At 37.7% G+C, this 21,829-nt stretch overlaps 1 protein-coding gene across 9 annotated transcripts; it reads left to right on the top strand.

Moving 5' to 3' along the window:
• Positions 1-130: 130 nt before the first annotated feature.
• Positions 131-21,711, top strand: SLC25A40 (solute carrier family 25 member 40). 9 transcript variants are annotated; one of them, XR_010469999.1, is made up of 13 exons: positions 186-326; positions 1,047-1,167; positions 1,466-1,584; positions 3,506-3,565; positions 4,665-4,771; positions 6,711-6,778; positions 8,419-8,543; positions 9,816-9,989; positions 13,464-13,573; positions 13,881-13,962; positions 15,467-15,547; positions 21,122-21,348; positions 21,471-21,711. XR_010469999.1 is itself a non-coding variant. In XM_065050974.1 (12 exons), exons 3-12 carry the CDS (start codon positions 1,491-1,493, stop codon positions 21,141-21,143), a joined length of 915 nt encoding a protein of 304 aa, XP_064907046.1. In that variant the 5' UTR covers positions 131-269; positions 1,047-1,167; positions 1,466-1,490; the 3' UTR covers positions 21,144-21,711. The 9 variants fall into 9 exon arrangements, 7 of the variants coding, with proteins under 7 accessions (XP_064907046.1, XP_064907041.1, XP_064907044.1 ...); XM_065050974.1 differs by having other exon boundaries at positions 131-269; positions 15,475-15,547; positions 21,122-21,711; XM_065050969.1 differs by having other exon boundaries at positions 131-269; positions 21,122-21,711.
• Positions 21,712-21,829: the final 118 nt, after the last annotated feature.

Raw genomic sequence — 21,829 nt, 5'->3', positions numbered from 1 at the left:
AGCGCGGCGGGAGGTGCTGTGAGGCGGGGAGAGACGCGGGCAGACGGGGCCCCTCTGTGAAGCGGAGGGCAGAAGGGAAAGGAGTCCCGAAGGGAAAAGAGTCCCGGGGCAGGCGGGCTCCGCGGGGGAGGGAGATCAGTGGCCGTTACTACGGGAGGCGGGGAGAGGAGCAACACCACCCCCTCACCGCGCCTCAGGGGCTGGTCAGGCCGCTGGGCGCGCCCTTCAGCAGGAATCCTGGGGAAGAGTCTCCGCCCGGCCCCGGCAAGGTGTGAGGGAGGCCTTCGGAGCAGCAGCCGCCCCGGGCGTCCCTCGCTCGAGGGCAGGTGGGTCGACGGGTCCGAGCCGGGCCCGGGTCGCCGCCCGTGGCTGTGCTGGGGCTGGGCGCTGGGAGAGGCGGCTCAGAGGCCTGGCCGAGGATGCTGCACATCTTTATTACGGAAGGCTTGGCCTCCCGCCATCACAACTCGGTCGCGGCTTATAAACGGGTTATATATGTTATTCTGGAAAGTAATTTTGTTATAAAATAAGTTTTAAAATAGATTAAAAAAAATTTAAAAACCCACCACCCGAATTAGTAGTTAGCCTCTGAAAGGCGAGTATTGTCCTATGCAGCTGATCTTTCTTTTATTTAAAGCAGTGAAAACAGCAAAACATAATGTTCCTGTAGAGCAAATAAAAGGTTTACATCAATGTAACCTAATGAAACTGCACTTATGCAGAATGTGCATTTTGAAAGATACGCCTCTATTTAGGGATTTTATGTTCTGGAGTGTTTTTATTATTTTCTCCTGTCCTGGGTTGTTGCAAATACTGGGAATATATAAGCTCCTTATTTTTAGATACTGTGAGTACGTTCCTAAGGTATTGTAACCTTGTCTGTGCAGCTATACAACAGGGTTTGTTCGAGGAATTAATATTTAATGGTAGCATTAATAGCAGTTAGTCACTGCTCATTACATGAGGAGCTTGCCAGTGTGTATAGTCATGACTACTGGGCTGTGACTGTTGGATCAACCTGGAGACCTCTCTGGATTTTCTCACAGGAGTGACGGAAGCAAGAAGAGTGCTCAATGAATTATTCTGCTGTGCTACAGTTTATGGGCCACAGGCTGGAAATTTGTACAGATTATTTAAGTGTTCTTAAACCCTCTGTTGCAGCAAGAGGTAATACATACTAAATATTTAATGTGATTTACAAAAACTATAAACATTGTAATTCATGTAAGAAGGATTTGCAAGATTTATTGCCATTTAGAAAGCTTATACTATTTATAAAACATGGTGGAAATACTCTAATTTAAAAAAAAAAGTACAGAGATGTTTGTATACAAGCAGAAAACTAATATTTATGTTATTGCTGCTAAAACATAATGTATTAATGAAATTTAAAAATATTTTTGCCTTTGATTTTTCTGCAAGTTTTGACAATAATGTTGCAGTATGTTTTTCTGTTCCTTGACAGGTTTTTCTTCTCCAGGAATAAAACCATGGCTGAAATGAGTGGTAGCAACTTAAATGGAATCACCGTTACTCAGCAAGCAATAGCCTCTTGTTGTGGAGCTATAATTACATCATTGTTTGGTAAGGCAAATTGTCAAGCTTGCCACAGAGAATGATTACTCTTCAGTTTGATTCAGCATGATGTCTACATATGTATGGTTTATAAATTTCCATTAGTATTTCAACAAGGATGTTTTTTAATCTTTTTCTCATAATTTTTTGTATTTAAACAAATGTAATTAATTGCAATCTTTTCTGTCCCTGATGATCTTTAAACATTTCTAAAAATAAGAATAATTTTTATTAACTTTTCATTTCTATGTCTTTTTTTTCCTCTTGGTGTAGTAATTAATTGATTTCTTTCTGCAAGAAACAAAATTAATAATAAAAATTAATTTTCATACTTCCTGCTGCTTAAAAATAGATTTTAAATAAAAGTTTGCTTTAGAGTACAAGACACAAATCCTGAAAGACTGGCCACTGCAGTAATAACATTAATTTATTCTGCTGTGTTATCTTATACTGTCAAAGCCTTTTATTGGGGGGCAGGGCTGCATCCCTAAACACTGCTTTTAAGGATAGCTTTTTGTTAGGCTTTTAAACTTCTGAATAGTCTATGGAATTCATCTTCTGCTTCATATTCAGTCATCATGCTCAGTACCTCCTTCTCCATGCCTAACCACATTGGTTGGTTATATTCAGCACTTCATACCCCTTGGAGCTCTCCAAGCTCATTAGTTTCTACCTAGTATTTTGGTTACTTTTTGGCTTAAACTACCTTTTGGTTCTGACTTTTAACACTGATTATGCTGCAGGGAACTGTGTGATTTTCTATGCACTCTTTTTTCCCTCACCAAATTCCCAAATTTTTACAAAATAGGATGTTACCAGGAACCCGTCAAATCCGTAGGGATTTTAGTCTGTCTTCATACCATGTGTCCTGTGATATTAAGTAATGTAGCAAGCAAAGCTACATCAGACCTGCGGAATTCCTAAGATGGATTCCAACTGGGTGTACATAGGATTCTAGTACAGTGTCAGGTGTTGGTATTCAAGACCTCAAGAGGTATAGGAGATTGGCTCCTTTCTGAAGTGGCATCTGAGAGACAAAGCAGAATATGTGTGAGTGGCTAAAATGCTACTAGTTGCCAGATTTTAAGCAACTGAATTTAGCTGAAGGAGTTGCATTGAGATCTCCACGTTTGGCTAGGGAGATGTGAGCCAAGTATTTCAACCTTGGCATCAACAGAGAGCTCAGTCGTGAGCCAGTTGCTGGTGCATAGGAATGGGCTCAATGAGACACATGCTGGAGTGTTTGGCTTAGCCTCTAGCTGCTGCTTAGTATGCAAGGTTGTAGATCCTGTGTGATTTTTCTCAACTGCATAGGTGTTTTGGATACCTTAGAGACTCAGGTGGTACTAGCAGCTTATGTGCAGGCAACTGAATCAAACCCTCAGTCAAATATAATCCAGAGAGGCTGGTGCAGCTGACTGGCCACTGTAGTGTTCAGGATGTCTAGGCCTGTAGTAACTGTAAGGCCTGGAGTGGAAGCAAGAAAATGCTCACTAAACCTCCATGTACTTTTCAACAACTCTGAAGTTTTAGGTCTTGCCCATGCTTGACCCCAAAATCTGATCTCATATGTCTTGTGGTATGCCACTTATAAAAGGTTGGTGACGGGGGAAAATAGCACAAGTTCTAGCACTTTCAGACAAGATCACACAGTGGTTTTTGCAGGAGGTTTGTGTATCTCTAATATTTGTTGTCTGTGCAACTGTTAGGAATTAGAAAAGATAACGTGGTCACTTGCAAACCATACAGGATTTGCAGTTCTGCCTTTTTTCTTTGTTTGATAACGTTATAAAACAAGTCTGTTTTTTCTTCTCCGGGGGTAAAAAAAAAAAAAAAAACAAAGTTGTGTAAGTTCATGATAAGGCGTCTGTACAGTTCTACATTTTCAGGGCATGCAGGGTGTTTCTAAATTACTTCTGTTTCATTTTAGTAACTCCTCTTGATGTTATCAAAACTCGACTGCAAGCCCAAAGCAATCCATTCTCCAAAGGTAAATAAATGTGTAAGTGTAACGGAGGACACAGTTTGCTTTTTGCTTGTTTCACAACAGTTGTGTTTGTTTCTTCAGTGTAAGTGGCGGGGGGGGGGGAAAGGAACCCAGCAACATATACTGAAATTACTAGAGAAAGAATGTGCCAGTGAACATGTACGGTGGAAAAAAAACAAAACGAACATAAATGCATACCATTTTAAACAGGCTTTTTTCTGTCTGTCTTAGTATTTTCATTGTGGCAGAAAATACAGCTATTACTGAGTTGCATTAAAAAACCCCACTATTAATAAAAAAACGAATCAGAGGGCTTATGTGATCAGGATGCTATATCAAAGTTAATATTCTCCAGAATCTTTTGAAAAAGAGCAGTAAGTCACTTCTCACTTGGGTTCTAAATAGATTGAGACATTGCACATTCAAAGATATGCGAATGTTTCCTACTATTTAGTTGTAATTAATAAATGTAAAAGGAAAGGAGATGACTGGTGTTCCATGTTGTATATGGAGATTAATTTTGCAGTCACACTTACTGTAAATCAGGAAAAGTATTCCTGCTTTCTAGCCTGTTTTTTCAGTAAATTCTAAACCCTTCAGAAATCTGAAAATGTGAACCATGGAGTATGTTTTTCTAACGGTGACAATGTTTTATCAAACAGGTTCAAAGTATGTGAAATAAAAAACAAGTAGATAGGATGATCTAGTATAAATACCGTCTAGCCTAAGATATAATACCTCCACTTGTAATGTGGATGCTGAGGCTACTTAATAAAAGATGTAAAACTCTGGAATATGTTCATCTAGTTACATACAATAGTGACATTCAGGTTTTATATAGCTTTTAGCCTTTAGCAGATGGTAGTGTAATGTAAACGTCTCCTCGAGCCTGTGAAGGCAATTTCACTTAGTCAGGCATTTTGAGGAAAACATTTGTTCCCTCTTCCCTTTTACCTAATTTGTCATTGAGTTTCCAACATTGTTTTACCCCTGTGTCTAAACAGAGATAAATCTGTGTTGCTGTTATACCCAATTTGAAACTGCTGCTGAGTAAGAACAATCTTACAAGCATTAACTCTATTCTTACATACCATTTTATTAGGAAAGTGTTTTGTATACTCCAGTGGTCTTATGGATCATGTATGTGTTTGTGAGAATGGGGACAGCAAAGCTTGTTATAAAAAACCTGGGCATTTCAAAGGGATGTTGGTAAGAACATTTTCCATTTACATAAAACTGTATATTTAAAACATTTTTAAGTAGCATACTGTAAATGTATTGAGATTTTTTCAAGTTCTAGTAGAATCTGTTGTAATTTGAGAGGGTGTTTGTGTGGTTACATTGTCGTTTATTAATTATACCTTCTCCTTTCTACAAGAAAATACATATTAATTCCTTAGGATGAACAAGGGGGCAGCTGTGCATCTCTCCTCACAGGATAATGGTTCTGTGATGTTATTTTCCCCACCTGAGCTATATTGCCAATAGTTGCTGGTTGCAGGTACTGAATTTCTGTACCTGCTTACAGCTTTTCTGTCTACAGATCTCCCAGTGTGCTCCTGAGCTGAACTAACAATGCAGACAATGTTTTGAAGTTAAGTTCATGTGTCAAGTTCTGGATCCATTGAAACTTGTAGGACTGGCATTTTAGCCCAACACTTGAAGCAGTCTTGCTGTTGGACACTGTGGTGCTGCTTCATTTATCAAGATTTCGTTTGACTCTGCCATCAAATTACACTTATGATCAAGGATTTTTCAGAATTTAATATCTGAGAAGAATGAAATATTCATACAAAAGGTTTCTTGGGCAGTTTTATACTGTTGTTTATAAAAAATAATGTCATAAGTTGGATTTTTTCCTGTTAACTTCAACATACAATTTTTAGAAAGTCAGTTTTCTAATTGTCATGATTTTGTGCCCATTTTTTTTCTGTGAAAAGGTGATTGATAGCATGTAATTGGATCTCCTTTCTTTAAAACAAAACAGTGCTAGACAACTGTGCAGTAAAGAATATTGTAGTGGACATTGTAGGTTTCCAGTGATAGGACTGTACAAATATTTGCTGTATTTGCCCATATAGTTAGTAAGGTATATAAATATGCTGCTCAGTCACTGGATTTAGTTACATCCTTTCTCCATCCTTTTAGATATACCTTTCTGTATTGGAAATTTGTTGGAACTTCACTGTTTACTCTAGTTAGTACAGAGTATATATGGAGAAAACATAGTAGTATGGCATTTTCTGTCTTTTTTTCTTCTTAAGTGTCTTTTTTGTGAGATCATGTCAGGACCTTTTAGGGTTTCTTGATTCCCTCTCAAAGCTCCGTTTTTAAAGTCAGGCTTGTTTTCGTAAATTGTGTCTTTGTTTTCACCATGCAACTTTTTACCTCAGTGGATCTGTCCATTGAGGCTGCCTCCTCTGGAGCTATTTTCCCTTTTTTCCTGTGAATCCTTTTTATGATCTGTCAGGTTCTGTATCTTTTGAGGTGCTGAGATAATGTCTGGTTTTAAGCATATTCTAATCCATCTAATCTCAACCTTTCCCCAAAATGTTTAAGAAAAGTAGGTATCCTAATATTAGAGAGTTTGTCATTTTGGTTGTGATTTCAGTTGAATGATCTTCAAGGTTTAGTGTTCCCCTCCTGTTGGTGGTCTGGGAATATATGGGACAGCTGTGTTATTAATTGTAAGCTTCTAAATATATAGTATAGTGTATATACATGGCACATATGTTGTCATATTGTTGTCAGAGAATGCAAGTATTGAAGAATCATTGAGAGTTAATTGCTATTTCATGCTTAGAACTTTTGTTATGTATTAAAAATATTTTAAATACATTTCCACAAGTTGTTCCTCTGCTGAAAATAACTTACTCATAGGGCTGTCAGTTATTGATAAAAACATACTACTTGGGTCCTTTAAAAATAGAAGGAAATTCTTGATTTCAAACACATAAATTGTTTTGTTCAGCTCAGTGGAACTATTTACGTGGTGTTAGCAATTACAAAATTGGGATCTTAGAATGATAAGCCATTTTAGAAACATACCGTTTTAACACATTAATTTTGTGTTCTGCCGGCTAAAATATATCATTGAGTACAAAAGCTTTGTAGCTAATTATCGCTCGTTGTCTGATTGCATTTTTAGGACGCATTTGTGAAAATTATTCAAATAGAGGGAATTAGATCTCTGTGGAGTGGACTTCCCCCAACACTGTAAGCTGATTGTTGTTTTTTTCTTGATAATGTGTTATTAATTATTGTTGAAAAATTTGCTCCATTATTTACACACATGAGTGTGTTTTTTCTAAGTTATTTAAAAAATGGTAAATTCTGAAGTTAGAGATAATGGTGTAATCAGTTAGATCAGAAACATCTAAAGGCAATATAATTTCTGCCAGAACTTGAGATTTCTCTTTGCAATTTGATACATTCTCAGTAGTTAAGCAGGAATATCAGACTTCATTCTGCCTTTTAGATGTGGTAACTTTACTGTAACCCTTCCTTTGACAGTATGATTGAATCACGGGGTTGAATGTGAATGCTGTTCTCTGGTTGATATTTGCTATCCTAACTTGTTGCTAATGACTTGCAATAAGCAACACAGCTGTTTCTGCAGACACTGTAGTTTTTCACCTCATTATCATGACTTTTTTTTTTTTTTAATATCTAACTGGAATCTTCTTTATTCCAAAAAACTGTATTTTTTTTTTATCGTATACAATTTTGTCATGGAAAACAGATAATTCCTTTTCTCTCCACAACAGCAGTTTACATATTTAAACACTGTTATCAAATCCCCTCCTGGATTCCTCTTAAGGCTAAACAACACCAATCTGTTTTATCTTGTTATTCATATTAACCTAGTACAGATAGTAATTAAGTCCACTGTGTCCTCCTCCATGAGCAATCTGAGAAAGTGGTCAAATCTTACATGTATATTAAAGTTGTGTCTTGTAAGACATGAAGTGTTTTGTTACAGTTCTCTTGTTCCAAGTCAAAGAGCCCAGTGGGAAAGCCCTGGCACACTTTTGATTTGCACACAGTGCTCCGTATAATAGGCACAAAAAAAGCAAGGAATGGTGGAGCTCAGGCCTTGTTATGTAAGCTGCAGCAATATATAAACCTTGAGGATCTAACTGCACCAAGAGGTCTGTGTTTCAGCCATGACAGAGAGATTTTCTTCAACCTGTGTTCTGTACTGCTGCAGAGGAGAACCATCTTCTTGACTGGAGAGAGATACACAGGTTTAAAAAGAAGATCTAAACTACAACTTGTTGGTTTTCCAAGAGTGACAGTCTTCACTGTTTTTTGGTAATGGTGATATGTGCTATATTGACACAGACGTAACTCCTACACTGATTACAGATATCGCAGGTTTTCTTATAGTCTGTACTATGCTGGAATGGAAAAGGCTTATATTTACTCCTTCCATATTGTCTTTTAAGTAATAAGAATCATAAGCATTGATTAAGATAGAGAACATACTTTCCAATTGTAGCTGCTTCCATAATGTTTTGCTTGCTTGCTTGCTTTAAGTTCAGGTCTTTCAGTTCCATTCCTTTATCAAAACAGTTCTGAAGCTGACATGAAATATGTTTTGAAGTAGATAATCCATCATAATTTTGCTTACAGTTTTTCCCAATGAAATTAAAAACTAGAAAACTGGGAAATCAGTGAATTTGAAACTCTGAACTAGAGGCAATGAATCAAAGCCATGGGATTAATACTTTTTCTTCATCCATAACTACACACAGCTGGAGATTTAACTTTTCCTTATGTAACCAAAACATGCATTCAAGATGGTTGACTCCTGTTTTTCTTTTATTGATTTAATTCCCTCTCTTATATCTTAGAATAATGGCACTTCCTGCCACAGTGATCTATTTTACCTGCTACGACCAACTGAGTGAAGCTCTGAAATCTAGACTAGGAAAGGATAATGAACATATTCCAGTTCTTGCAGGTTCCTTAAGCAGAAGTAAGTTGTCATCTGTTTAAATAGAAACTGAAATAAAATACCTGCATGCTGCTTTCTTGGCTTCATTTTGTTGATTTGTTTTGTTTTTAAAGTAAATTTGCCGTGGCTTTAAATGAGGGATAGTATTACGTGGAGCGAGTTATGGGAAGGAACACTGTAATTACCCAGTATTTCTTGGGTAGCATAACACTCTAAGCTCAAATAATGTGGTTTATTTTTGCTGTTACACTTTCAATACATTTGTAATTTGTCCAAATTTTATAGTTCTATACTTCTACTTCAATTTAAGTCTGTTCTGTGATGATTCTAATAATAAACATAGTTATTTTCATTAATGGAAGCCACACAGGTAGTGACAAGGAAGATGAAAATTGAACTTGTACTGGTTTTACAGCTGTATGATATAAAGGGACTGAATTTCTTTTTATATTTTCTTACTTTTGTTTATCCTTCTCCTCGTCTAGTTTTGTAGAAGTGGGTGAGGTCATATATTTTGAGGCTTCCTTAGAAGGCTGAGGCTGTAGTTCCGTATTCTACTTGTGACAACTGTGATGGGGGACTGGAAGACTAGTAGAAAAATAATTGTTATTGTGTGGTGATGTGGCAAATTGATATTATTAGGCTGTTCCAGATTTAGAATTCACATGACAAAGAAACCTTCTACCAGCAAGAGGAAAAAAGTGGAGTGATTCGAGTCTGGTGTATGTGTGATGGCAGCTTGTTAGTGATTGGTGACTCACTGATATTTCCAGAAGATGCAAGAGAGTTACTTTATCGGATACAGATTGCCTGCTAAATATTCTTGGTGGTTTGAAATAAGAATAGCAAACATGCTTAGAAGTCCATAAAAGCTTAACCTCTAACCATTTTCTTTTTCCTTAACAAAAAACCCACACAAACCTCAGGCTCAGTTTCTTCAAGTTACACTTAAAAATGGTAATTATTGAAAAGTAATCCTTGTAAGTACTTGGAATTATCAGCCTATTTATGTAATAAATCTAAAAATGAGGATTTTTAACATGTTACATGGATTACAACATGCCAGTATTGAAAAAAGGTAGGTAGCTTGTGTGCCCAGAAAATTTAGGTACTGTGAATAGATATGGTATTCTTATCTGGAAAGGAAATTAATTTTGGGAATTATTTCAAGGAAAATGGGAAAGTTGAAAGGAATCCAATATATAAAGCAAGGTGAGATCTGGCTTTAATGTTCAGGAAATATTACTATTAAATGCTGATTTTTAAAAAAGCTCACATTTTTATCATTTGCAGTTGGTTCAGTTACTGTAGTGAGCCCCCTGGAGCTGATCAGGACCAGAATGCAGTATCGCAGGTTGTCCTACAAGCAGCTGTACGCATGCATCAGCAGTGAAGTGGCTGTAGATGGATGGTTTTCCCTGTGGAGGGGATGGAGTTCTACTGTTCTGAGAGATGTACCTTTCTCAGGTAGGATTTATTTTCCATGCAAGTTTGTATTATGTCAGAAGATCTGTTTGTGCGTAACTCTTTTAGACTTTTTTTTTCTGTGGTTTTAGGTAATTTTATTAGTTAGCTGTAAGAATGACTGAGATTTACTTGGGGTTTTTTGAGTGTTTTTATTTATAAAATCTTTGAGGACCTGTTTTTTTTCCCCCCCATTTTGTTTCTGGATACCAGCTAGGGTTCATTGTTACATTCCCTTTCTCTATACTGTTGCTTCTCATCTATAGAATTGTAGAACACCAGGTTGGAAGTGACTTCAAGGATCATCCAGTCCAGCCTTTCTTGGAAAGAAAATAGCTTATGTAGCAACTGTTTTTTGAAGACTTTCAGTAAAAAATAGTCTGTGATAGGTGTAGTGGCTATTTCCTTATAGAGAAACATGCTATATCTTAGCGTCTGGTGCTTAATTTTGAAAACATGTACAAAGAGAGAGTGACACAGTAGTGTCCTTGGGAATTTTTTTTTAGCCAGATGAATGAAGTGAGAGCACCACTTGTTAGCAAAACTTCAAAGCTGACACTAGAAGAAAAGTCTTATACAAAGCATAACTTGTCCTGGGACTATTCTTTAAGATAACAAAGAGAGGAGATCACACTTTCTTCTTTCTTGTTACACCTCTGCCATGTTGTAAGCTGCAGAGATAATTGGATGTGACAACTAAAGGACTGTTTTCATGTTAATGCTAGTGGTGAGAGCCCCTTTCTCTTTGAGGCACGTTGTTGTCAGAGCACTTGTGTATTATCAGGCATCAATTGTCCTTGAAGCAGTTTCTATCCTTTAGATAGTACCAGGAGTAGCACCTTTGAACACTTTGTGCTGACCAGAAAAATGCTTCAAACCTATTCTTGGGGGCAGAGAACCCTTGAAGTATTTGACCTACTATCTTTGTTCTCCTACTCAATTCTTAAGATAATCTGTCATGCAATTTAATTTGTGATTCCCAACAGTCTAGTTGGGAACAATCATTGGTTTGGACTCTTATGGGATTTCAGCACATTTAGGTGTGTACCTGGAATAAATTTTAAATTGGCTGTGAACCAACCCAGTGCCTGGTAAGTGGGGATGATTACGATATTTAGTTTAAAATTGCACTTAGAAGTTAAGTGAGTTAACAGAACTAAGTTATTTCAGCTGTTTTCTTTTCAGAATGAATAATACTCTGTTTTCTTTCACTTTGCTACTGGTAGATGTTTGGAGATTGTGGTTGGATTGTATTTCCTGCTTAAGGATCCTGCTACTTTATGAGAATTAATTTAGCCTTCTGTGATAGGCAAGCCTTCCAAACCAATGGAAACCTGCCTTCTCTAAGCCTAAAGATAACTGTCAGAATTCATCTGAACATTTTGCCCAAAGTGCTTCCTGTTGAATATTCAATTTCCTTATTTTTCTTCTCTGACAAATGCATCTTTCTCTCAGGCTGTTCTGCTAAGCTTTAAAAGGAAGCTCTGAAAGTCTTCATCCAATTCCTGTTGTCTGACTTCAAGTGGCAGCTCGTGTTCTCTTACTGATTTTTGTCTGCAGCAGTGTGGCAGGAGCTGGTGATCTTCTTTCCCTCTGCTGCTTGTCACAGTGTGGGAGTATCTGTGGAAGGCTGTGGAGGGAGTGCACAAGGAAGAGGGCACTAAGGTGGTATCTGTATGTTCTTCACAACCCTTTTCAGATTCTTGCATCCATGCTTGCTGTTCCTCCACTGGTCTAAACCATCTTTGTTGGGTTTAAGTTAGTCCCCACACTGCTCTGGCCTTCACTTCGCAGCTGTCAGGCACTTGTATGTGCCCAGCAGTTCGTAGGCATCATGGGGTGCTGGAAAGGTAGAGGCACAGGTTACCGTGCAGCTACTGCCTTATAGGTTAAGGACTATTGTTGAAGAGCCAGAAGTGAGCAGGCAATTAGATGCATGAGTAAAGGAAAATGAATTTAAAAAAAAAGAAAGAAAATCAAAATGAAATGACATAAAACTCAGACACAAAACTCAGGGCGTTTAATGCTGCTTAATACATTTTCCAAATGTGCTTTCTGATTATTTTCTCCGTGAAGTTAAGATGTGCTCCCTTAATACCTTCAATCTTAGCTCTTCTGTTTGAATGATGCCCCAACGGCATCATAGCTTCTGGTATTCTTACAGCAGTCTGCACCTTTGCTGCAGTTTGCTTAAGTCAGCTCTTTCAAGAGGAATTAAAATCAGTGTAACAATTTGTATGGAGAAACCAGCTCTCCTGTGAAGAGTCAAACAGCACAGAGTAACTCAAGCAGCACAGGGTGATTAGAATCCCACCGGATTACTAGCCCAATTATGAGTGATGTGCTTCAAACATATTCCATGGCAGTTTAGCTAGACTGAATAAAACTGAAACTGTTAATGTTTATAAGCACAAGAATTGGGTTAACAATACCACTTGAATAATTCATTAAGCCATTTTGCAGAGAATATAAATGTCAAAGGTATACAGGGAAGGGGGTCATGCAGGTCCTTAAGCTAAGTTTTGGATTTAGGTAATTCATAGTAAATTAGGGTTTTGTACATTTCAATAGTAGATTTTCCTCAAACCCTGAGAACGCCTTCTGAGATACTGCCTACATTTACATTTGCAAAATGTTGGAGGCCAGATATATGCTGGCTATTTTCATGGCAAGAAAATCCTCTGATATTTCTCTGCTGGCACAGCCTCCAGATCTCGGTGCAGAATGAGACATAGTTATCTTCTGGGATATGCAGCTGTTATTTGCAGTATTTATTTGACCAACTGCCACAAGGAATCACTCTATAGTTCAGCCCATAGCATACAGTTTGAAGAGTTTGAAAGTGCAGGAAGAGTGCAGTTTAGTTTAGCAGATGAAAACAGAAACAAATGCTACTTCTAAAAGTTGTTCGCCAGGCTTGCCTTTGACAGTCCTCACAGAGGGAATCCTCCCTTAGTAATTCCAGAGAGCACAATTGCATTTCTTGGCTCTCTCAGAATTAGATTTTACACTCTGTCCCCCAGAAGAGTATGAGGCAATCCTGAGCAACCTTTCATTTTGTATGAAACATTTTTAGAGTTAGTGAGATCCGTGAAATCTGTGAAATATACCTTAAAATATAGCAAATAATTAGAAACCTACATTTTGATTTCTGTTAAACTGAATTTAAAAAAAATCAGTTATGTGAGTTTCGTAGTGCTTGGGTTAGATTGCATTACGGAAGGAGTTACTTTATGGAAATGACAAAGTTATTAGGCCAATTTGTATTGTATGAAGAAATTTGGAATATGGAGATACAGGGAACAAGGCAGTCTGTCCATGGATCATCACAGAGAACACTTCTACTTTGCTTTCAGCTGTTGTTTGATTTTGCTCCTTTTGCCACAGTAGAATTCTTACATCTGTACTTGATAAAAGAGTTTCTGCATTTGACATACAAGTGTGTTGTAATGCAGGTTTATTGTTTTATAACCATAGCATTGTACTGGCATAATTATGAACGTTTCAAGAAGATGTTGTGCAAAGAAGTTGGTGTACATGAACCAACATTTTTTATTGCTTTTACTTCAGGAGTTGCATCTGGGTCTGTAAGTACGTTTTTGTTTCTAGTACTACTCTTTATTATTATCACTAATAAACTATTTAAAAGAAGTATAATATTATTCTCTCAGAAATGCTGTATGTTTTGAGGTGCATCTAATTTAAATACACATGGCTTAGCATTCAAGCTGATTAGGTATATCTGAGTAAATTAGTGTTCTGAAGTACAAGACTTTTAATAATATCAGGCGCTTGGAATATCAAATCTAGTTTTAAATTGTGTGCACTTGATTTTTTTTAATTAAATTTTAATTGTTTGTGCTCTATGTTAAAAATTATTTCTTTTCCTGATAGATTGCAGCTGTCATAACTCAGCCGTTTGATGTAGTGAAAACACATAGGCAGACTGAACTTTGGACGTGTGAGACCTCAGAAAGTAAGTTGCTAGTAAGGAGAAAAAAAACCTATAATGTTTGTAAAATTAAAACCTAGTGTTTGAGTATATAGACTTTTGGTAGGAATTTTAAATATTTGTCTCTTCTTCTAAAGTTTATCTAAAAATTATAAATTATATCACTAAGGCCTTTTTTCTGTTGTGTCTGAAAACTTTTTTTTCCATTGCTTGGGAGGTGGACCAGTGAGGGACTTTCGTTAACTTAAATGAATGTTAGATCATGGCTTTAAGATTACAGAGACCGGTAAAAAAGCTGAGCACCTGAACAGTTCCTGCTTAGAAACTAATTTGAAGGCCCTAGCTCAGAAAGATGTTATGGAAACTTAGTACATGGCGTGAGGTTTCATTCTCTCAGGTCAATTATTTTTTTCTGGTATAATTCTCAAACAAAAATTGTGTTTCATTGCTGAATAGACAAAGATCAAAAAAATCTTTAAATAGTTTGTGTTTCAATTCTTCCCTTGTGCTGATGACTGTAAGAATTCATTGCCAACACCACTTAGAATCACAAGTAGCACCATATATTTATTAGTTTGACATTAATTAGATTAATTTGTATTTAAAATTTCATTATGGTTATCTGTAATTTGTACTAGTTTAATTCTTTCCAAATCCAGTTGCTGTTAGAGTTGGACACTGACTCTGCATCTACATATTATGTCTCTGTGACTGCAAAAATATTTTGCAGCTTCCAGATGCTGTAGGAGGTTCCTGCTGAATGTATTCCATGAAACTGTTTCAACTTCAGTTTAGAAAGAAAATTCTTAATCACTTTCATATTACAGATCAATGAAAACCACATGTGCGGAGTGAAATAGCACCAAAAAAATCCCTCAGTTTAAAACAGTCGCACATGGCTGCAATGCAGATCGCTTCTTGATGCTGCTGCAGCTGGATTGCTTGTGGTATCTGATCTAGCTCTACAAGGAACTGTGATCCATATCTCATAGACCTATACTTTCTTAAACAAACTTCTAAATTTTGAGAGGATTTGATATTTGTAAACTTAGATGTAAGGTGTAGTGTCCTAGCTTAATTGTTGTATTCATTCTTATGATATCCATTCTCACAACTTACTTTTAGATTCAGTTTACCGTAAAGGGCAGTTCTTGTTTAAAAATCTGAATTGTGACAATCTTTTAGCTACATATAGAAAGTGACGTGGAAAGGGACTGGCACATTTGACAGCAAGGTGACTTTTAAAAATTATTTCGGTTACTCTAGTAAGGAATATTGTCTCTGTTCATACATCTTACTCCAGGTGCTACTACAGGTTTTTCTGTATCATGCTATTTTAACTTGAGTATTGTATGAATTTTCATACTGTATGAATTTAACATCCTGTATAAATAGTATGGATGAAATTAACATAGAATTAATTAAACCTAATAATTATATCTGAAGTAACTGCCTCTAATTTCTAAAAATATTTTTCTGTGGCATTGTGTATGTTCCTTAATTCGCTGTTTCCTTGTACTATCTTGAGTTCCACAGGGGGGCTGTCCATCAGCCTGGGCAGTTACGAGGAAAATCATCACTCAAAATGGGATTACTGGATTATTTGCTGGTAAATCTTTTGATAGCTTTCTAAAAAAACTCAGACCAGAGAGAAAGTTTTTTAATCAGTAACAAATTATTATAGATGTTAATATGCATAAATTATATAATATTTCCATCTCTGTGAACACTCAGTTATGGAATAGTTTGCATATATAAAGCCACAGACATGCATCCATCCCAAGAGAATTTTGGTGATCTCTTGACAGGTTACTGAGATACAGCTGACCCAGATGGACATGATTTATTCAAACAATAGAGGGACTGGGCTTGACAGATATGGTTGTATTGGCAATTAAAAATGGTGGGAAAAGGTTCATTTCAGGAAATAGGTTTCTTCAAATTTAGATAATTTGTTGATTTCTTAAACTGTAATGCTTAGAGTTTTCAGGAAGAATTGGTACAAAGGAAATGAAATGTATTGTAGGTTTGGAAGCTGCAGTATGGAGGTTTTTCTAGACTGAGAAAGTTTCTTAGATGCAGCTTTTAGTCCAGTGCTAAACTTTCCAAACCATCAGTACTGTTGTAGCACCTATATTTAGGAATAGCCATACTAATTTTTGTTCTTCATCTCATACTAGTTTCTATGTCAACTTTTTTTGCTCTTTCTGTCTCAGAAACAGACCTTAAGCTTCAGTGGTATTTTTCTGTCTCCCTTCTTAGTCTTTGAAGAAGACGCGTTATTGAGAACCCAAAAATTCTGAATATGGAATAGATATTTTGAAGTAGAATTCACACAATAAAATACTGTTAATGGCCTATGGGACACTGTGCCCAGGATAGATCTCATCTACCCTATGATGCAGTCATTTTAAGTTGGACTTCAATGCAGTTTTTTTATAGAGGAATGGAAGATACGGCAATTCTATTAGTATTTGTTTGTTTGCTAGGTGGGAGTATTTTTGTCAAATACTGTATAAAATATTTGAGACATTCAAGGTCAAGCAACAGCTATTCCCCAAGAATGTTTTCCTTACATTTTTTGTTAAACTAAAAATGTTATTTAGAATATTTGTTAAATGTTTATGTTTAAACAAATGGAGAAATGCAATTTTGACAATCTAGTGGTTGTGAATGAGTCAAAAAGTTTAAATTTTACTTATATGTTATCTCATGTGTACTCACCTGAGTGCACACATCTTACGTGACTTCCTTACCCTCACTGCACCTATGGAGGGACCATTGCTGCCCAGCTGTGTCCAGTGTTCAGCACATAGTTTACTGTGTAGCTGGTGGTGTTTCAGTTCCGCTGAACCATTCAGTAAGACAGAATATCACTGATAAGACTTCGTTTAGCTGTGCACTTCCTTGATGTGTTTTCTTTTTCTTATTGCATGGACTGTCTTAAAGACTGTCTTTTGGATAGTTTTGGCAAAGATCACTTTTTATCCCTGAACCATGTGCAGTAGCTATTTATACTGCTGAGCAGCATAGATGTACTCCTGACCACCATAAGACAGCTTGGCCATTTAAACACTGCAGATTTATAGAACGGAAAAGAAATCCCCCGGAGTACCTTCTGGTGTCTTTTTCAAATCCTGGCGACTCTTTGAAACCAGTGAGCCCTACCTAATCATATGATGTAATTCTTGGTACTAACTCAAAACCTCCAACAACAAAGCTGGTCATTTTTCCAAGAGGTCCAGGAGGAAGTAGTATTCCTCCTTATTTTCATTATTATGGCTCAATCATAAGAGGACTTTCTGGCATCAAGGAGCGCTCATAGAGACCTCACGAGACTCATGAGCGTCTTTGCCACGGCATAAGTGGCTTTGTGAGCTGGCAAGTGTGACATGAGACAAGAAAAATGACATCATCCTGAAACTGAGGATTTCTTTTGATACATTAGATCTCTCAGGAAATGTTCCATTTCTGTGGTTACCAGAAAGGATTGACTCCCTTCTGAAATAATTACCAGTCTTTTCAGTAACTTATGGTGGATTTAGCCAAATCTCAGAATATTCTCTTGGAGAATGACATGGAAATTTTTTCACAGATTTGTAGGTATTTGACAGCAGCTATCATGGATGCTGCTAGCCTTATGCCAGAGATTTCTAATTGGCACGCTCTGTCAAGCAAAACAGGAGGAAAAAAGAACAACTGTGTTTCCCAGGAATTGGATGTTTTTGCATTCTCATCCATTGTGTCCTAAGTAGCCATAGAATGCAACTTGTGTTTATAGTTGCCGGTCTCCTAAGGAAACACGAAAGTGCTTTGATCGTTTAGCTGTATGCTGCTCTCCCCACCCTCATTTCCTCTCTGCAACTAGCAGATACTCTACCCAAGTGCACAGGAACTTCTTCAATATCTAGACTGAATGTCTCTGTACCCGGCAGAACTTTGTGGTGAAAAACTGTGTGCCCAACTAGTTTTTAGGACAACCCGCAAGATGGAGCTGGAACAAAGATTGCTGTCATAATGGGAAGGTCTTGGCAGGAAAGCTCAGCATGCCTCAGGAATTCAGGTTTTAGTAGAAAAATTGCTTTTCTGTAAGAACATTATTGAAATGAAAAATTGATCATCTTTGATTCCTAAAGATTTTTGTAGAATTTTTAGGTCATTTGGTGTTGTATTAACTGTCCCTCAAGAAATACAATACTGCAGCTCAGTAACAAAGCAGAGCCTTAGACCAGACCATTCTCAGACTCCTGCCTAAAGCAGTGAGAGTATCAGACTACAGCTGTTAGCATCTCTTCCATGGAGCTGTGAGCTTTCTGTCAGCAATCCTGAAGGTGCCATTGGAAGGTGCCTGTTTTTCTTCTGATGGTTGCAATTCCCTCTTTCTCCTAATTTCTTTCTCTTTTACATTAGAGTAGATCCTTAGTAAGCATCACAGCAGTTAGTGCTTGAGACACAAAGAACTCTACATCGTATGGTTTGTCCCTCTTCAGTCTCTCAATATGTTGTTCTTTCTCTGAGAGGCTACTTCAGGTGGAAATGCTGGTTCTCTGAATGAAGGGTATTTTTACAGTAGATTTGTCTATGCCTCATTATTTCATTGAGGAATGGAGGTGTCAGGGCACAGTTTAAATGGGGGAGGCCAAAAGTTTTCATCTGTGGGTTCAAGAGCAATAGAATGGTGACTACAGAGCCATTTGAGAAAGATGCTGTTATGTTCCTTTGGCTCTTCTTGATGTTTATTATTGTACCTTACAGAAATTCATACTTTATTTCTCACCTTCCAAAATACTTGTGCTTCACTGTGGTTCACCATCATTATCAAGTCTGACTTGAAAAACATCAGAGTTCTTAGCAAGAAGCCTGCAGTCATTTCAGTCTGTATAAAATGAAATAGAGTATTTTTTCCTGGATTATGGTTTGGTATGAGGTTTCTAGTTCCTCCAGCCTTCCTATAACTAAACATGATTCTGCGCTTCAAATAAATGCATTTCATGGTGAATGCTTGTAAGTTTTGCTTCCCACTGCTCAGTCCACGATTCGCATCCAGGTATATATGAATACCAAGGTTACTACTGAGTTATATTTTGAGAGTGCACATGTATGTTGTGCTGTGATTATCAGTTAATGGAATTCTTTGAGACCTGCCATCCACAAGTGCACTCACTGTCTACCTTCTCTCCCATTTATTTATTGTGGCTGAGTAGGAATTAAGAGGAAACTCAGGCAGTGCCAGGCATTTCCTACTCTCTACCTGCGTATGCAAAAGGCAGTCTGGGATTGCCACCACATGTGACAGGAACTGAGAGAATCAGAGTCTCCAGCCTCACATGACAGTGCAAATGGATATTCACAGTGTGGATCTCCAAGCTAGCTGCACATCCTCAGGAATTCTAATTACTGGTTCATATATTTTTGTGAAGAAGTGCTATCATTCATTAAACAAAAGCAAGTATTTACCTGGGGGTGAAACTTTGCCTTTGTTGAATACCTACATTCAGATAGTTCTATCAATAATTTACTAGCCCAGGTATCACCAGACTAAAACAGTCTTGTGTCTTAACTAAACTGTTTTTAAAGTGTTCTGCTTTTGAATATTGTCCTTTCTGTGCATGGCAACTGGACACTGGAAATTCAACCTTGAATGTTTATAAAATGCTCATAGTCACAAAGTGCTCTTGATTTCCTGTGTGCCCCCCTCAGGATATCCATCTCCCTCAGCCTTCTTACTTCCCTGGTACCTGGTGTTCAGCTCCCGCCGTGCCCTTCTCCCCAGCTGTAGGGAAAGAGATTCCTGTGTCTTTTTGTCTTCAGCAAGCCTGCCTGATGGGTGAGGCTGCTCTTGCCCTGGTCTCTTGAATGGCTGGGGAAATACTCTGTTGTGGCCGTGCACAGAAGTCCTTGGTCATGACACGTGTTGTCATGTGTGTCACTGGAAGCCTAAGGAGGAAAACACAACATACTGAGATTAAAATGATATTGGGATAAAAACCTATGGTAGCTCATACTCACCTGAACAACAACGCAAGAGACATTGCAAACCCAGGATACTTACCAGTCTTGACAACACGGTGTTGGTTCATTGAGGTTCCTTGTGTGAATGGCTACACGGCTGGCTGAAGACTTGCAAGACTTGTGTTTGCTGACAGAGATTAAATTGCTTTACTTGCTATACAGTGATGATGTAGCTGGGTAACAGGTTTTGCGTAATTGAGAGCACTGATGCCAGCAGAATGCAAGACACCACTAAGTATCAACATTATTAGACATTTTGGGTGAAATTTACTTCATAGATCAGGTTACCTACATTTAGGTCTTGACACGTGAGTAACAAAGTGTAGATACATTCTCTTGATCAGCCTTTATCTTGGTTCAGTCGCCCACACATAGGTGAGATGACTTGGGGCTATTCTGCCTGGTTCTTGCTGCTGTTGCAAAAGGACACAAGTTTTCCGTAGGTCATGCATCATATGTGCTAGCTCCATGCAGATTTCTTTGCATTTCAAGTGGAAGTAGATGGCTGTGTGTAGACAAGAGGATTCAGCCATATTTTCCTACCTCTACATAAGCTCAATCACTTTCCAAATGCTGACAAGATCACAGTGGATTGTAATGGGAGACATTTAACACCTAAATTCTATTCTTTATGCATGTGACCAGGATCCTTCCATTTTAATAAACATGCTGTAGGCCTTAGGAGAGAGTGGCAGGGGACTCACGCATTTTGTTTGGCAACTGGCTTGAAGGGCTGAGATACATACTTACGGCAGAGGGTACAGCTCAGCATGGTGCTCAAGCTCTTTCCTCCCTGCCGTTATCCATTTCAGCATTCAGGGCTTCTTGCACCTCTTCTTGTTCCACCTGAGAGGTCACAAGCCTCTGCCTGTCCCACATGAGCAGCAGGTTTGCGCTGACCCTCTGGTGAGGGCACATTCTGCCCCCCAGGGCCGCCTCATCTTGGCAGAGACACAGGGGACTTGGGGCAGGCAGGGCCACACAGGATGAGCACATAGGATTATTACAGTGGCAATACGTACAGCCAGTAATTCTGGTATTTCAGACAGGTAGAACCTCAGTTCTACACTGATAGACTATGGCATCAAGATACTATGACCGCTAAATAGTACTACTGCAATTCGGTCTGAAAAGAAATTATAATGAACACTTTCCTTTCTTTCCTGGGCAGGTATTATTCCACGGCTGTCTAAAGTTGCTCCTGCGTGTGCCATAATGATCAGCTCATATGAATATGGAAAGTCTTTCTTTTCTCATTTAAATGAAAAAATGAACCAACGTCCTTAATTCTCCGTCATCTGATTATATGAAGTCAAAATACATCGTGAAAGTTGTGCCAAATTTGAATCTGTCAAGATGTTTTCTAGAAGTCCCAGTGAAATTCTGCCATTACATTTGGTAACTAAGTACAACTTTATTTTTAACTGTTTCACAAAGGATAAATTCACATTTTTCTTAAGACTAAGAAAATATACATGACCCTTAGACTATCATTGAAGATTTTGTGACTTCTCTTGCAGCTAGAGAGAAAAACAAAAGGAGAAGGAGAAAAAAAAAAGGTGCTGACTGTTCTTCAGTGATAAGAGCAATGAAGAATAACCACTGCCACTGTGTTCATTTGCAGTCTGACTAAACATTTTTGTTGGGTATTTAAAGTGATGTTTAGAAAAGGTTTGGGGGTTCCAATTTTATGATTTGATTATTCCCCCATAAGGAGGTTGATACAGAATAAACTCAAACATTTCTTCTTGCCTACCGCAATTTTGTGCATATTCGTTATTTGCGACTCTGTATTTTGTGTAAATGCATATTATAAAACAGTCTTCAGCTTCTTCATAGGTTTATTGACAATGAAATATGCTTTAGTTCAAACAGGGAA

Source organism: Columba livia, chromosome 2, assembly GCF_036013475.1.
Source record: "Columba livia isolate bColLiv1 breed racing homer chromosome 2, bColLiv1.pat.W.v2, whole genome shotgun sequence".
Taxonomy (NCBI): domain Eukaryota; kingdom Metazoa; phylum Chordata; class Aves; order Columbiformes; family Columbidae; genus Columba; species Columba livia.
This window is presented reverse-complemented; position numbering and strand designations above follow the sequence as displayed.